Here is an 18742-nt window from a genome sequence, read left to right on the forward strand (position 1 = left end):
AACAATATCTGAACAAAGATTTCAGTGAGCAGCATTGTCTGTCTCTGCATGAGCAGTTCCTAATCTACCTTGATCTCGAAGATGCCTATTATTAAGTTGTCTGGGTGAAGTGAGTCAGGGCTGCTTTTGCAAATAAGTCTGAGGGTGCATGAATTAATAATCCATTTAAAGCATCACAATAGACATCTGTTAATTCTGTCCTCCATGTATGGCCTGCAGAGAATACATATAGCATATCTCAAGGAAATAATTCCTGATGAAGCTTGTGTAAAATGAGCAGATCGATATGTATAGATATCCATCCATCCATCCATCGTCAAACCGCTTATCCTGCACACAGGGTCGCGGGGGGGGCTGGAGTCCATCCCAGCCAACTTCGGGCGATAGACAGGGTACATCCTGTACTGGTCGCCAGCCAATCGCAGGGCTACACAGAGACACACAACCATTCACACTCACATCCACACACCTACGGGCAATTTAAAGTCCCCAATTAACCTGATCCCCAGAGCATGTCTTTGGACTGTGGGAGGAAGCTGGAGAACCCGGAGAGAACCCACGCAGACACGGGGGGAACATGCAGACTCCACACAGAAAGGCCACTGGGTGGAATCGAACCCAGGACCTTCTTGCTGTGAGGCAACAGTGCTAACCACCACGCCACCGTGCCGCCCTATGTATAGATATGGGTGTATAAATTTATAATGGCGTGTGGATAAAGACAGGTGTAGCCTGTTGCGAATGCTTAATCTTTGTATTTTAGACTTAAGTCCATCATTGAAAGCGCACATGACAGGGGAGTTTGCTAAGAGAACCAGACTGCCCGTTGCTAACCTCTCCTGTGCGATGCCGGGTGACCTGGAAGTAAAAAGTGACAGAAGGCATTCCCGCCCACTGGCTGCGCTGGCACTGGGCTGCTACGCCATCACACACACACACACACACACACACACACACACACACACACACACACACAGAGCAGCGCTTTAATACTTCTCTACGACTATCCTGTTGATGCGTTCCCTCACGCTCTACTTTTTAATGTCTGGTGTACCTTTCCACCTCCTTAGCAGGAAGATTTTGTGTGCGTCGTATGTAGATGTGGCCGAATAAGCTCAAAGCTCAATAAGATCAAAACGGAGGTTCCAGACCAGATAAAGTACGGCCCATCACCTCCTCCCATGCAAGGAAGCCCTTCTGGCTCCAAGCCCAGGTAACGGAGGAAGGCTGCATGTAGGACTTGTGTCTCGGCTTTGTGAAGGTGTTCCAGCAAGCACAAAAAAAAACATTGAGTTGTTTAAGCGTTTACTGTGTGAAGCTGACGTCTTTGAGAATCTGCAACTACTGCCAACAGAAGCAGTATTGACAGACTTATTTTCACCGGTGACCCCGAGGTTCACCTTGCGCAGTTCGGGTTTCTGTGTCTCGTCTAGCGAGTGAAAGTAGAGCCCCTGCTGTCAGAAAATGACTGACGATGGAGACGTTCCCAAGCGGAGGAGGAGAAAATGCAACGCTTCATTGTGTATCCTTCCTTCCTAAATGGTTTTCTTCCGGCAACTAGAGGGCCGTTCGTCTTCTAGGTAGCTCGTCAGTTTGTCTACACTGGGATGCAGAACATCCCAGTGTAGACATCCTATGACATGAGAGGAAACACCAGATCAGCTTTTTGCCTTAGTTCTCTGATTATTCTCTGATGGGGACACATCAGTTGGACGTGCAGCTGATGCACAGTGCGTAATACATGCAGTTCATTAGCAGCAAGCACACATGATACATTAATTATTTACAGCTGATTTACCTGGAAGCGAAACATTCATATCTGATAATGTCGTCGCTTCTATTTCAAGTCTGTTCTTTCACACGAGTAACCATGGTTACCATAGCGTGTTCCTCTCCTTTCCTATGGTCTGTGTTTCAAAGCCAGCTGCTGCAAGCTGTAACAGCCAAAGACAGTATGGAATTTTGTTGTAAATGACGGGAAATTAGATGTTCTCTGGATGGGGGCATTCTGGAACACAGAATTTTCTATACCTCATATTTCTTCTTGTCTCGCCATCTGAGATGGATACCGTCTTCCTGGATCATGTTTTCCTTCCTGTCCTTCCCTGTGCTCTCCTTCTACCACGACATGCCTCGACTTCACTGGGGTTAAAAATAGATACATTCCCCTGGTGCAGCCGGAGCCTAACTTCCGTTTCATGGAGGAAATATAAAGCACACATACTGCGCCTGAGGAATTATTCAAGAGCCAATGACAAATCCGTTTCTGTCCATGTAAGACAACCGTACGAGGAAGAACAAAGGTCCGAACCAAGGCCTTTTGCTGAGGTTCAGACCTGTGCTGCCCTCTGTCCTCAATAGAGGTCACGCATACATCTTTGAAATGTAACTTTAGGTTTGATCTCAAATTAGTTTTTGCCATCTGTTTGTAAATGCTTGAAGCCCTGTTAATCCTACTGAAGTAAAGAGTTGTTTATTAAATAGCCAAATTTAAAAAAACAGATTTATGGCAGGTTAATAATCACTGGCCAGACGAATATAGATTTTTCTCGCTGCTGACCTAGATTCACCTTTCTGATCTTTCTATGAACACACGCGCAGGCAAACGCAAAGACAAACCTACTCATACAAATACATCTCTTTCTACGAGTCCTCACATCGCATGTGGAGATCAACTACCACAAGACAAAAGGGAGTGAGACAGTGAGAAGACCAGGGGAGACAGAGGGACAAATGGAGTGAATGAGAGGAGGAAGAAAGTGACGTAACAAGAGAATGGAGATGGATGAAGATATCTCGGTGAGCAGGACTGGGAAAGCAGAGAACGTTAAGGCAGAGCGATCGCCGGAGCCAGATGGTGACAGACTACCAGAGGAGTGCGGCGAGGAGGGAAGGGGACGGGCGGGCGGGCGGGCGTGGGAGGGATGCGAGTTGAGTCAAAGCCCCCCAGCTCCCCTGATTTCTCTGTGAAAGCCACTGTGCTAAAAAGATGGATAGCGTGTGTCCTCTCTGCCAAGGCATGCCCAAGACAATGACATCATCATCAAGTTCATCATCAAACTAGCAAGGACATGAGGCGAGAGGCCCAGACTCGCGCTTGGATCTTTTATTCATTATTATTCACTCAATTATTGACACATTTCCAACTATCGCTTTGCAGTGACACCAAACAAGAAGTCTTCATACATACCAATCTTCCAAAAATAAAATAGTTCTCTTACTTCTACAGTCAGACTGTCATTTGGTTTGCATTGATACACCATTTCAAATAACCACAATTTAAAAGATGTACTAATAATTTTAAATACATAAACAGCCATATGTGGACAGTTTGGTGCACAGGAAACATTGTCACAGGTTTCTACAACAACGGAACAGGGTGAGATGTTTTTTATTTCCTTCATACTGTGGGGGCTGCGTGGGGTCGATAGTGTTGCAGCAGACGTTTTACTCCGGTGAACAGCAGCGTTACTTCTGGGGCTGCCTATCTGCATTCCTCTTTGCTTTGCTTTGCTGGTAACGGGCTTTGCCTTCCTCGAAACGTCTCGTCTCCTCCTCTCCGCTAATCTGAAGAAAAGAGAAAAAAGACAAACGTTTGGTCTCCAGACATGTTCATTTACACTATATTCATACATATAGTGCACTGGAGTGCTTCCAATGCTGTTATCAGATTAACGTTGGGCTCTGATCTGATTTACCAATATGCACAGTTGTGATTGTCATTCATCTTCTTAATAAAATATAGGATAAACAATTGAAACTTGCAGACGCTTTGCATTAGAGACCAAATAATAATAATTAATTGAAGTAAAGTTTACAGGACACTGAATCATTTGACATTCCTTAAAACTAATGATTTTTAAGTCATTAAGATTGAACAACGCAGAGCATTGTGAATGTTATGCATGCACATTTCATTTTTCAGCAAACCTTGCAGCATTGAATACAGATTAAAATTGTCAGTCACTTGAGTCTTTTTAATGAAAATAGTTCATTGGTCTTCAGCAGCATTACTTCTACCAGATTGCACGCCATTTGAAGATGATATCATGTTGAACATGGTGTCATGTACATTATTGATTTTTTATATATATATATATATATATAAATAATTAATCTGTTTTGGCACACCAAGTACACATCGGTAGTATTTTTGATATTAACAGCATCATCACACTCAGGGATTTACACCTTCTGTTTGTATGCTGAGCAGCACTTTCAAGTCTGTGAAGAACAAATCTTCTCGTTCTCCTTCACAGCTCAGTTTGCGGAGCTGATTTCAGGGAGGAATGGGCTGCGCAGTGTACTTACACTGCCTGGCAACCTCGTGACTTAAACAACAATACCTCAGCCGGTGACAGTGTCAACACTCATCTGCACACTGTTCTTAGGGAGATGTGTTGTTTGTCGGCACACACACACACACACACACACACACACACACACACACATGCACGCGCGCTTTCGTATGTACAACTGTGAATACCAACGTCAATGAGCAGTTCAGATGGAGGCTCTTGGCTTCGCACACACCAGGGGGTTCAGGTGGTTGGCAGATTCAAGAGCAGCTGCCACTCAGCAGCTCTGGGTGCTGAGCTGACAATCGGTGCCTTAACGTTATGGGGAGGGGGGGGTGGCAACGGATATGACAAAAGACCACGACAGGGACAAATCCAGGGGCCACGAATATGAGTAGTGATGCTGCGACGCAGACAAAACAGCGTTGAGAATATTTCTCTTTGTAGAGCTTGTTCAGGTGAATACGGCTGTAGTGTTGGTGTGTTTGTTGTATGCTGGTTATATAACACTCTACATACTGCTCAGTCAATTTTGTTTCTGCCGTTCAACTGAAAGTAATGGATAATTCCAGTTCATTGACTTTCAGAAATAAAAAAGCGAGAGAGAGACCAGATTTCCCCACAGTCATTTTAAATATTTAGCTCAACAAAATGTTTTTTAAAAATGGAATTTTCTCGTTCCAAATTTGTAAAGGTACACATTCATGAAGTGTGGAGTATTGTTCTGGGGTGGTAAAGCCGCTGATTGTGTAGACGCACACAGCAAATTCATGGCTATGAAATCAAATAACAAATACTGTAATACCAATAGAGGCCCTGTGTTTTAGTATGTTGTACAATTACAAGTAGTGCATTAATGTGACATCATGTTGCTGCATATTGTAACAAGTGAAATTGTTGTATGATTTTAATGTCATCACTGCACGAAAAGCAAGCATTTCCTTTGGATGTCTTAAGGTCAGCTTTGGCCATTATGCGAAGTCCTCTCCATTAATATAACATATTTTGATTTGTCTGAGTGTGTGTATAGTACCGTGTCTCTAATCAGAGTATTAGGTATACTAGAGTATAGGAAAACATACTTTAAGCTGGTCATTAAAGTACTATTGAAATAAGACCTGACAAGGTGATTTGGGGGCCAAACAGAAGTTTATAAATCATCTACTTTGGCACAGCTATTGTGCTTCCCAGTAACATCCATCATTTAACGCAGCAAAATGATTTAAAATGATGTCATTACAAGCCCAAAAATAGACTGCAGCCATGCAACCGCATCCAAGCAAAACACCACTGGTAAGATGATTTCTTATTATTTGTCCTGCTTATACTTTGTGTGCATTCATGCTAAGCTGTGCATGAATGCAAACTCCATGCTAATGCGGATCACATTTGCATAACCCAAAGTGACAATTTAATGCTTGGCTCATAATAGCCTTTTGGTGTCCTGGTATAATTGGTATCCCCAGTGGCTCCAGTCTAATAACAATGATTATTTACCATCTCTTTCTGCTGATCACTCTCTTGATGACCGGCGAAGTCGCACTTGTCGTGCATGTACATGCATGTATGCAGTCACCTTCTACACCGCTTATCCTTAGAGGGTCGCGGGGGGCCGGAGTCAATCCCAGCTAACGTCGAGCAAGAGAGACGAGGTACACGCAGGACTGGTCGTCAGTCAACCACAGGGCTGACATCGAGACCAACAACCATTAACTCGACTTGTGCAATAACTTTGCAATCAACATGACGGTATGTGTAACGGTTTATATATGGCAAGAATGAAGAATGGCTCACAATGTGTAAAGTACAAAGGTTCCACTTTGACCATCGTAGCAAAGCATGTGAGTATAACAAGCAGATGGATGACTGTATCTATCAATCCATCCGACAGCTGTTGAGGTTTTTTTCTGTCGGGACCAAATGAAACCACGCTTCTAATGTGGATCATAACAGAATCAGTTAGAATGAATAATGATCTACAATGAATCACACTGGAGCAAATGAAAGTATTCATTTGAACGATGACCGAGACAAGGTCAGGCCCTCAGAGCCAGAGCCGATCGGGTCAAACAGCCAAGAATAAAAGCTGTTTCACCTGGCATGCTGGTCGCCCATTAGGTGGACAGCTGAGTGGACTGTGACAAATTATGTAAACTTGGAACAGGGACAGGGCTTGTTCAAGGGACTGATCGGACAATGCCAGCCAAATGCCAGAGGGGTTCCTGTGTGTTGGCACAAGCTGTTATCAGAGTGGGCACGGGTGGAACGGCCAAATGCCAGATCCTCAAAAGTAGCACTAAGCTGTAAGCAACGGGCTCTAGAAGAATGACACCCTAGATATTAACATACAAATGGGTCCAAATACTATCAACTATGTTTATGTGTGACAGAGGTAGAGATACACCATCTGTAGACATAAAACAAATAGTTTCAAATACTCCACATTGGCCTTTCCTGAAGGCTGAACGGACCTCTGCCGTGGATCCATCTGTTCAGCTGTGATTCATATCTGAAGTTCAGCCTGTATAACTAATTTCCTCAACAATCTGAGCTTCATCACAGTTTCAACAGCCTGGTTGTATAAGTAATAATGTGATGTATGCAACTATAACGGCTAGTTTTCATTTTTATTTGGGTAGTGTATTCATCTTTTTAAACAGCTGTAAAATGAACGGTCAATTAGCCCATGGTGCATTTCACAAATGCATCCGAGCTTTGACTGCAATGACAGTCAACTATTTGAGTGAAATAAAACAAGACATTCATTGAACAAAATCACAAAGTTGTTTTTCAGAAATGTGTGAACCAAAATAACAACCTGGAAAAAAAAAAAATATGTTTGGCAGTAATTTGAAGAACAAATCCTTTGCAGGGCTAAAATGCAACATAGAGGGACAAATTGAGAAGTAATCATTAGTTTTTGTTATTTAATGAATAGAAAGACTTTTCTGATCATTTTCTGGCACGGCTGAAGGTCCTAATTGGACAAGTAGAAAAGCAAAAAAACAAGCTGGACGACATTGATAACACCTAAAAGGGATATGAGGTATAATCATTAATGGTTGATATTGATAATTCTGCATCCTTTACACATTCTTGTACTGAGGCCCGATGAGAACAAGCGCTTGAGCCTTGGATTCCTAAACTCTGGCGCAAGTGTACATGTTAACCCGTTCTTGATTGTCTTGAATGGGAGACATCTAAAAATAAACTGGCATCACTTCATCTGGACTACAGGGGGTTGCCATGACAACCGGGCTTGTTTTTGTGTCACGGGAGGCCAGCTGAGTCTTTTCCAGGGAGGAGGGAGAGAGATGGAGGAGGAGGGGAGATGAAGAATAGAGTGTAAAAAGGGATCGAAATAAAGAGGGGAGGGGAATAGAGGAAGAAGTGAAGGTTGACTGAAGAACAGAAGATGTGAGGAAGGAGAGATATCCTGAAACACTGATGTAGCAAACCGTCTGTACATAAACTAAGAATTAATTCATTTTATTAACTGTATGTACATTTCAGACTATAATGCCTGTGCACAAGGTCTGCTCAATGTGCACTCGTTTTTTCAGCGAAAACGTCTTCATTCATACTGAAGCACATGTTCACACTCAGTATAACCACATCCTCCCACCAACAGCTGGTATTCAGTATGCGCTTGGCACAAAGCGCTGACCTTCTGGTAGCAAGCCAGCCTTTTCCAACCTCGGGCGACCGTTACGCCATTGAAAATCATCAGAAACATAACAAAGACATACGCTGGTCAAAGGTGCTTGCAGGCATGTTTTTGATTATTCCACTGCCGTCCCAGCGTGCACATACATGACCTCAGTACTTAAACCTAAGGGTACTGCTGCAGAGAGGCGAGGCATCGCTCGCTATCCGACTTTCCGTTCTTGCTGTCCTCTTTCCCCTCTTCAGTATTACCTACAGTGTGCTACGCTGGTGACAACACCCCCCATCCCCCGCCCCCGACCCCTGCTGAGCTAAAGCAGGAGAACCTAAAAATAGTACACAGCGGGCTCACTGAAGAGAAAGTGAGGCTGAGATTAAGGGGTAAAAATCACCTGTATCAAACAATTGTACGAGCCACCCTTTTGACACGGCTATTTATAGACACAACTGGGTTTAAATCTGCCGTGATATCGGGAACATTTTATTAGTAGGGATTTGACATGGCCGTTTTTGGAAACTCACAGTTGAACTGGATTTGGTGAAAGAAGGATAAAACATTCAGTGACCATTTAAATACTTTAAAGAGCTGGAGGAGGAGACTCAACCTGAACCTCGGAAATCATTTAAAAGTGATATCTTGCACTGCAAACACAGGTGATCAATATTAAGGCACAAGTTGAAAACCGTACTCACTAAAATCATACTTCAGCACAGGATATGCTCCTGAAACAAATAGAAGAACAATATAGAGAGGCTGATTTGTTTTATAATTAGGTACACAGTTTTCCAGTTCAACCAGATGGACGTAATACGAGGGCGACAGATTGGATTTCTTGAATAAGTAAGATGGGGCAACTCGGAGAGCATGAAGATATAGCTTCATTTTTAGAAAAATCATAGAAGATAACTTGGAGTGAGATTGCATTGTGCAGGATCCCAGACTGGGTGCATTTGAATGTGATTTTCAACATGGCAAAAAAGAGCTAACGGTTCAAACTCTGCAAAAGAGCTGAGTGAGCTAATAGTGTTTACCTGAGGAGGATGGAGGCTTCTCCTTCACAAAGACTCCATCCTCACCTCAAGTAGACATTACTCCACTGTATCTTTATAGAAACAATAGTTTTTTGCTGCTATTTCAATACTGAGAAATGTGAATACAGCTCCGTTAAAGAAATAGTTTGGCACTTTGGAAAATGAGCATATTTCAAATTATTGCCAAGAGTCAGAAGAGAAGACTCATAGTGACATATCCCAGTGTTAAATGGATTGGCGTGTTCAACCCGCTTTCCTACATGTGACCAAACACCAAGGAAGTGACATCTAAGGTCTCCAGTTGTGTGTGCTCAAGGTCCCTCCCTTGTTTTCAGTCTGCTTCCATGTTTAAGCCATCAGCTCATAAGGAAGCTAGAAAAAGCCCTGATGGAGCCTCGTTCTCATAAGTCATAAGAATAAAAACCCACGCAGATAGTGATCAGTCATCTGTTCTACCATTTGTAACTTCACACACAATGACCAATTTTCTTTGTCCTTGCCTTTGTTTATCTGACATGCTTCATCAAAGACCTGGCAGCTCTGCCTCCATTTAGATTTCTATTTATAGTGTTGAGGATGAATTATTAAAATTAACCGGGAGATTTCTTTTTTAGCCTCCCTTTTCATAAAATTGAGATGAACAGAGAAATTACAAAGAATAACCACTGCTGCAATTCTCTGCCATTAAAACAAAAGCTTGGGCAGGATGGAAAACCAGGTAATGAATGCGTTGACGGAGGCAGACAATGGAGCAAACCAACCGCAGGTTTGTGTGAAATGGAAATGGGGGGAGAATGAAGGGCGCTTTTGAAAAGAGCAACCGGCGGTGACGCACACGAGATGCGCATTTCAGTCCGTCTGGGGCCGATGCAGAGGAGTCTGTTTTCAGATAAGATGTGTCATGGTGTTGATGGCTGATGCCGCGCCTTTACGAGTGTGTTTGTGTTCATGGATAGAGGGGTCAATGCAGCACTTGGCGCCATGACAACCCACCTATAACCACCATTGACACTTCAGACGGGTACTTAAGGCCACGCTTGGCTACCAGGCTGTAACGCACAACACCGTTCTGTTAAGATCTCAGGTTGAGTTAGACAGTCATTTGTAGTATCCATTATATATTATATAGTTATATCTACGTTCTAGGATAGAGGGAGGATAACCCGGAAAACAGCTTTGTGCTTGATAGCTAATTATTGCTGCTGAGTTTTCTCTTTCAATGAATTTTCCTGGCTTACTCAATACTTTGCATACACTTAAAATGTGTGATAATCAGCTTAAGTGCAAACTCTCTGAAGTGTGCACTTGAGAGAACAATTACCTGCTGTTAGGCTGTCAAATTTCTTAAGAGCTGTCCACTCCAGGCCATACTGAAGACGTTACCAAGTTTCTGATTGCCATGATTCCGATGTATCACACATCAGAAACTTCATTTAATTTGAAAAACTATATATTTCTTTCTTTTTCTTCGACAATGTTGGAAAAAGAAGAAGTAAATGCTATCACTGGCATTCACCGGCAAACCAACTTCATCTCGCAGAATAGCTGGATGAGTTTTAAAGGGATCATGACAACCACGGTGTTCGGTGCCGTAGTGCCGAGCCGGAGCAAACAGCAAGCGTCTCTCCTGTCTGCAGGTAAACAATTACATCCACTTTACACTCTGACAATAAGTGCTAAGTCAGCCACGCAGAGATGTCCGGGGAGATATTAGCATTTAGCCCTCGCTGCTTAAGGCTATTGCGCAGACACAGCAAAATAGTTAATGCACTGACAAGAAGCTGATGCACAACATTGCCAAATGAAGGACATTGTCACTCATGATGTGAGCTTCTCAAAAGTGACAGTAATATTCCAAAAAAGAAAAGTAACAATTTACACTGAGTCCAGTTGAATAGAAAGTTGTAATGTTTTTACACATAACTTATATATATATATATATATTTTGCTCTGGAAAGTTCATTTTATATTTCAGTGTGTTATTCTTTTCTGTGGGGACAGGTTTAAAATATCTTATTCAAGGCCCGCATAAATAAAAAGTGAGCACTGACCTTAAAGCCATCTATGGCCTTATGTCTTCACCATAAAAAGTTTTAAAGAAGAGCTCAGACTAAGCTTTGCTACACTTGGTGCACTCATCATATAATCTACATTTGACTCTCAATCTCTTTAAGACCTGTGCAAATGTAGCCTTATCTCGATATAAAGGGAAGTACAGGATTAAACCAAGGACAGACATTAGACTGGATGGTACCGACCTCGAGAGCCGGGACCTTCAGAGGTTTATTGTCCTTGTCCAGGGAGATGAAGGTGAAGAAGGCAGAGACAGCACGATACTGGTCTGCCTCCACCAGCGAGGAAGCATCCACCAACACTTCAATTTCCATAGACCTTTCACTCACGTATGTGAGCCGCCCCGTCACGGTCACCACGCAGCCTGCAGATCAACAAAGAGGGAACACAAATATGTTTGATTTTCAAGCAGTTCACTGGTTAAATGTTTTAAACACATGCTTGTTTCATTTGAGCTACTCTCTCCTTTCGGATAAGAATAAAATGGAAATATTATGTTACAACTATCTCATAACAAAATGACAAGTTTGAACTCACCTGACAGCTTTGAGTCAACACAATAATATTAAAAACAATATATAAAATAACGATGAGCTGAAATCAAACCAAATACCGTAATGTATAGCTGTAAGCTGCTGTATTGATTTCAAATGCAGGCTTTGCAATCTTCTTTACAATGTTGCATCATGAAACCTATTTAAGTGTGTTGCACTGAGGGAGTCGGCAGAGTGAAGCAGGGCGCTGATGAATTTAACAAATACAGCCAATCGGTCTCTTAAAAATAAAGCCTACTTATGTACTTAAAAACATTTCAAAAAGAATGTTGCATTGCAGTCAAAAGGGGGTTTAATGTTTACAACCACAAATAAAGAGGCTACGTCATGTGCACTGCAGAGCTTTTGCTACCTGTTTTTTTTCATGATTTCATCCTGAGCTGCATTCTAATCCATTTAGTGCGTTTGACTCAACAGAAATAAGTGCTCTTCTCCTTCTTGTCACTGGAGCGAGGAGAGAAAAAAGTCAACTTTGGAACTGAGCATTCCTTTAGTCTATTTTATGTTTGTTTACTGTATTATTTCTGCTGTTGCCATAGAGACGAGGAAAGAAGGTGTCATCCCTGCTGTCTGAGACAGATCTTAATTCTATGGTTGAGATCGTATAAAAGAGTTAATGAAAATACCTACAAGTATAAAATGCAAACAAATTCTCGCAAAATGCTATTCTAAAATGTCAGTGTTATTGTCCTTTGAGTTCTTTACTTATGCAGTAGTGAGATTAAAGATTAAACAACAAAGCAACATTGACTGTTTAAATAATTAAATCAACCTATGCTTACAGCTCTTGCGGTTCATGCAAATAACAACTGTAGAGAAGTACAGCCATTATTTGCAGTAATGCAATGTAGCCTAATTCAAGTAGCAATAGTGCCGTTGCAGACTGGCTGCTTGATGATGATGATGGGTGAACATATAGACGGACTTTGACACCAGAGATCATGGTTTGCTTCCATTCTCCTCCTTAAAAGAGCCGATTTATCTTCAGCATTACACCAATGCTGACTTAACCTTAACCATGAAGCCAAATAGTTATACTAGATCAGAAAATGCTCCTAATTGATTTTGTAACAGACGGTTTGTTGATAAAGCGTTAATAACCATTCTGCTTTGTTGCCAAAGTAGGACGAGACGGATGTGCCAACGTAATGCATTCGATCAAAATGATCTCAGTGCGTGAAGCCTGCCGGAGGAAATGTAGAGAAATAAAATGTATCTCAGTAAAGAAAAGAAACCCAATAAGTACAGAAAATCCTTAGTCATGTTAACGAATAGTTTACTGAAGTGTGAGTGTGTCGTAATACCAACAGAAAATGAATCCAGTGTCATTCAGCCAAACTATGTGTGGAGCTGATGTTTTAGACTTAATAAAGCGTGTTCTGCTCGTGAGTCTGGGCTTGATTTTTTACAGTCCTTCTTGATAAATAATTGATTTACGTGGAGTAGAAACTGTCTCATCTGGAGGAGCTGTTTGATAAAGATAATCTGCTGTGAGGAGACGCCCGAGCCTCGTGTTGTTTGCACTAAGCTCGGTTTGAACCGTAGATCTGCATGTGGAGAGTTACTTTATTTACACTATTTGTTCTATCGCAGTTGGACCACAAATGTAATTATATTTCTCAGGTCGTAGAAGCAAAATGAGGCACTCTGGTTGTTTTGTTTCTTGTTCTACATGTTTCACACTGTACTGTACCAAGGAATATCCTCATTTCAAAGTCTGACATTAGTTATTTGGGCGATTTGAACACTGAAGTGTAAAATCTCATGCTGACTAATGAATTCATGTTCCTTTTCCTTTAATTCGCTCTCACCATTAGCAGTCCCCTCTACCTCCCCCAAATATCTCCTTTCAGTTTCACGCCTTTCCCCTCTGCTTCTCGGTGCCGCTGGGCATTTGGCTGTGGCGGATGATGGAGAAGAGCACCGGCTGGATCAATGGCCAGCGCCTCACTGACATATTCTCAGTGCAGAAGAATACACATCACTGCCGTCACAGCTCCACTCAGGCCGCAGTCTGACACCGAGGTGAACTACTCGTACGTCTTTACGAAGGAAAATCAATCCACTCAACAAAGATCATTTCAGCGGGACTTTGATATCCTTTTCTTGCCTCAACATGTTTCTTTGCCTCTGCTCCAAAAATGGCACCTTTATGATAAAAAGTGTAATAACTCTGGAACTATTTTGTCTATCTGGACAGTTATTTTTCTGTGGGATAAAGGGGAAGTCCTGTAAGGGTTATAATGTGTAAACATCAGTTTATTTGTTACTAGAGAAGCTCTCCACACCAAACTAAACAATACGTTAATCTATGGCGCCATTCTTTAGCTTAATTTCACAATTTCTAGAGAATACATATATTGTGGAGCTTTGTCCCGCATAAACAATTTGATACAGAAAAAACACCTTTACAATAGTCACACACATAGGTCAGAATGGATACTTGGCTTTATGATTTTTTCTGTAGTTTAAATCCAGGTCTTCTGTGTATCTTCTGTCTGATGACAATTGTTTGAATTGTAAACCAGTTGATAAACCGAGTGATATTTCGGCGGCTTCCTTTAGCCCCACAAAGGTCTGTGCGGCAACTTACTGTCTGCTACCAAAATACATGTAAAGGGTTTTATGAAGAAATTTGCTTTTGGCTTTAAAACTGTAAAATAATCCACACTTGTTGGTGCTGAATAATGAATTTAGTCTTTCTAATCGTTAATTGCGAGGGACTAAAAACACAACAAAGCCTGATGTAAATTCTTTGAATCCTTGAGTGTTTGACTTCAACCTTAAATGCTGCTGTGCTTGAAATACCTGAAAAACATTTCATAACATCCACGTCTAGCTTTATGTAGTAAACAATGGGAAGGTTTAAAACATTCTCTTCATGAAATGGAGGACACAGGGGGGTACACCCTGTTGTCAGTGGTAGTAGTTTAGAAGCAGCTGAAAGATGGACATGGATCTGTTCAGTTTTCTGCTCCTGAAACACCAGAAGGCTTGTTTGAAATGTTTTAAATGACCCCTCTCTAAAAAAGGTTGTGCTTGAATAACGACACACCCGTGTTTGATAGTACGTGACTGTAAAATAGCGTAGACTTACAGCGGCCCCGGCACTCTCGAAAAGCTATGAAGTATATAACATTTTCTTTCCACATCACAACAATGAGAGTGGATGCGGCTGGTCCTACGTCAATGTAATACCCCAAAATAATCCTAGACTCAGAACTTTAAGGCTGAATATCTGGATCTCATCATCTGCATGGATGGATAAAACAGACACTGAGCTGAGAAACGTCCATGAAGCAATCCAGGTCTCCACCACTGCACCACTCTGACTCTGTCAGACATATTTAGATTTGTTAAGGCTGATGAGCAAACAAACTATCAATTGCTTAACAATCTTTTCCTACTTTTTACCAGATATTCATGAGAAGTTTGCTGTAAAGTGACCGTGAGAGTAGAGAAAGACAGAGACAGAGGGAGTAAGTCTACTTTGTCTTTGGGGGTGTAACTGTAGTATTTTTGTTCTTTCCTCGATTTCTGCACGACATCTTTATGTAACACCCAGACTGGGGATTTTGGCCACAAAGTGATTCCTGTGTATCTTCTGTCAATCACCCTTCTCTCTCATTTCAGACACCGCCTACCTGTATGCCGCCGCCCCCGTGATTACAAAGCCCCACCCTTATTGATTACACCTGTGTCTCATTCCCCTGTGTATTTAGCCCTTGCCGACACATGGCTCTGTGCCAGTTTGTCTCTTGTCTCCCATGAGCTTACCAGCGATATCCTCCAGTGTGCCTTCCCGTGCTTTGAACCTTTTCTGTCCACCCGTAACCCTTTGCCTGCCGACTTGGATTTATCTGCCTCCTCTGCCTGATTACCCGTGTACCGAACCTCCGCCTGGATTAAAGACAAGAATTGCTTCTAACTACCTCGTGTCAAGTCTGCTTTTGATTCCAGGTCCTTGTGGCCCTAGCCTCCCTGACACTTTACTCCTAAATGCTGAGACAAGCACGTGATTAACCGTGTGGTCCAAACCTTTAACCTAGCGCCCAACTAGCCGGATATATTCCACCGTCATAGTGAAGTCATTTCTTTCCAGTAAGACGGGTAAATGATAAGTGGATAACGGAGCTGACGAAAATCCTTGAGTTCATTTTGAAATTAGAGGCTTAGAATGGAGAGCAAGAGTTGTTGATAATACGGTTCAAAAAAGAAAAGCAGCATCTTGAAACCTCCTGCAGCCTTTTACCAACATTGTAGTACATCTTTTAGAGGAAGGTATCCACCAACCTGTGATTGATTCGTTCACGTATCACTAGTGCAAAGTGTATTCTCCACGTCATCCTCACCTTTGTTAATCTTGCGATGGAAGTTGATGGCATCCACAGAGGCCGTGACAATGTTGGTGCTGCAGTGCCGAAATGCCACAATGCCGGCGACCTCATCCATCAGCTTCATGGTCACACCTGTTCACGACACACAAGCACAGTTTGACTTATTTCGACGCACAAACACATTTGATACTAAACTAAACTTTTAGCTAATCTAATCCAATTAATGTATTACATTTATGGGATAATAAGGGACTCTTAGCAGTGTTTGGGACCCCAATACACTGAGATGGGATCGTTTGATGCAAAAGCTAATGGGTTTCCTGATGCAATTACAAAATAAAAACCTGATGCTTAATTATAATTGAGCATCTCATCCGCTCTAATCAGTCCACTGTTGACAGTCGATGAGTTGACTTCCAGCGAGAAGTATCTCAACAATCTATATGTTTGTTACAGGAAACATAAACACAAATACGCAGCATCTCCGAGCCACTCCTCACTGCCAAAGCAGCCTCCTCCGTCCTTAACCTTCCTTGACCTTTCTGCTGCATTTGACACAGTGAACCCCCAGATCCTTATTTCCTCCCGTCAACTTGGTGTCTCAGGCTCCTCAAGCTCTGCTCTCTGACTTCTCTCATCCTTCCCCAACGACCCCACCTACCGGGAGAGAATCGGTGTCTCAACCTTGTCCTCTCACCACTGGGGTCCCGCAAGGCTCCGTGCTGGTCCCCTCCTCTCCTCTTTGTACGCCAACTGCCTCTGCCCTGTCATTCACTCCTGCGGTCCTCCTGCCACAGCTGTGCTGATGACAATAAACTAAACCTGTCTGTTCCCCAATCTGAGACACAGTTAGCAGCAAGAATCTCTTTGACCAACATCTGATTGGATGGCCGCACACCGACTGAAAAATAACCTTCACAAGACTGAACTTCTTTTCATTCCGGGACCTTACCTTTGACAACTTTCCTCCTAACCGCAGCCCTGACCGCTAGAAACCTCTCGACAGTCAACTCTCTGTCACAACCAGCATCACAGTGACAACAGACTGCTGTAGATCCATGCTGCACAACATCAGGAGACCACGTCCCCTTCTAACTCAGAAAGCGGCGCAGGTTCAGGTCCAGGCTCTGGTCGTCTCCCTGACTATTGTAACTCCCTCTTCCAGTATGCAGCTGCTCGACTGGTCTTCAACCTTAATTCAGCGACACTGCTCTGCTCCTCCGCTACCTTCAAGGGTTAACAGAGGCTGCCCCGCAGATCAGGTCCAGTCTACATCAAGACCACGGTCAAACCGCTCACGTCGTTCTGACTCTGCCAATCTGCTTGTCACTCCCTGAAAGAGAGCTAAACACTTAACAACACCCCAACAGTTTGCTGTCCTGGCTCCTTAACGGTGGAATGAGATTCCCAATGACGTCTTGAAGATGTCTTTCCTGAAGATATTGTACTTTCTTGGTTATTGTTGCTCTGGGTCTGTAGATTGAATGCACTTATTTTAAGTTCCTTTGGATAAAAGCGTAAGCTTAATGTAAACGTAAATAAGCAAATGTGTGAATATTACACATTGTGGTTTTACTAGAAAGTTATTTGCTAGTCCAGGAAACGACATTGATCCTAGGCAAGATATGTCAACGATTCTTTCTTTTCATGTGGTTTAAGTTTACTCAATTTAACAAGTCCTCCACCACACTGTATGTGGCAGGTCACACAGCACTCACGTGAGGTAATTTAGGAACAGTAGGAATGGAAAAACAGTATCCAGCTATTAAAGCAACAAATCTCTATTAATGCAATTTGGACAAAAAACATATAAAGCTGAATGAACATTGAATAAACAAGTGAATCGCACTCTGCTGCGGCAAGGCTTCGGCGCTCTGCAGAGTGCGTCCTCGCCAACACGCCGACAACTGGCTGTGGCTCGTTGACTGCGGTTCACTTTTCCTGCTGGATGATGGAAATACGACCTGAACTCTTCTTCACTTCCCTGAATTCCACAAGCATGGGTGTGTAGCCTACAGGGTCAGTGCCATTGCAACTCAAATCATGTACATTTTGCTATACTAACTTATTACAATATCACAACCAAAAGACGTCCACTATTTAAATACATAATCATTTGTAACTGTCTAAGTGTCACAGAGTTTGTGTTTGTATATATATTGCATGTTTAAATATATTGAGCCTGAACTCGACTGAAAGACGTTGGAACACGATGAGCACACCGAACTGGAAAATGTTGTATGAGTGGATTCAAGCACACAAACACATGGCCTCCCCCACGACAAGACATGCAGATTGCTGAAATGGTCATCGCACCATGTTATTAAAATCTTTTATTCATGACCGTGTGCTCGACATCTCATGGTTAATTGGTCATTCATATTCTGCCATGAGAACTATAACAAATGGAATAAATGATGTGCACAATCAATCCAAATTGCTCTGTGTGAGGGATAAAACTACAAACCAAAACTTCTAAACCAACAGGAAGTTTGTGTTTTATACTAACAAGATGCAAAATCATATCCAGTGGTCCATCATCAGAATTATAGCACTTTTCCAATTCCTGTACTCCAAACTCTTGATATGATGATGACATTGGGCAGAAAATCAAAGTGGCAGATTACATTAAGGCTTGATAGTCCCTGGAGGAGGCGAGGTCATGACGTGGGCACAGAGGAATTAAAAAAACGACATCTACATTCCTCTGTGTCATGTGTGATGCAAACAGTTGCTTGTGGGTTTCTCATTGAACTTGGATAATCTTGTATGGAGTGGGTTG

The 18742-nt window shown here is 42.4% G+C and overlaps 1 protein-coding gene across 5 annotated transcripts in view; it reads right to left on the minus strand.

The window, feature by feature from the left end:
• Window positions 1-3091: 3091 nt before the first annotated feature.
• The window catches only part of acot7 (acyl-CoA thioesterase 7), a 37266-nt gene continuing 21615 nt past the window's right edge, over window positions 3092-18742 (minus strand). For all 5 annotated transcript variants that reach the window (XM_040193841.2, XM_040193840.2, XM_040193838.2 and 2 more), the window contains 3 exons: window positions 15976-16092; window positions 11255-11433; window positions 3092-3567 (listed from right to left, as the gene is read on the minus strand). In XM_040193841.2, the coding sequence (XP_040049775.1) occupies window positions 3469-3567; window positions 11255-11433; window positions 15976-16092 (395 nt within the window). In that variant the 3' untranslated portion in view covers window positions 3092-3468. The remainder of the gene's footprint in view (window positions 3568-11254; window positions 11434-15975; window positions 16093-18742) is intronic.

The sequence above is a fragment of the Gasterosteus aculeatus genome, chromosome 2 (assembly GCF_964276395.1).
Source record: "Gasterosteus aculeatus chromosome 2, fGasAcu3.hap1.1, whole genome shotgun sequence".
Classification (NCBI taxonomy): Eukaryota; Metazoa; Chordata; class Actinopteri; order Perciformes; family Gasterosteidae; genus Gasterosteus; species Gasterosteus aculeatus.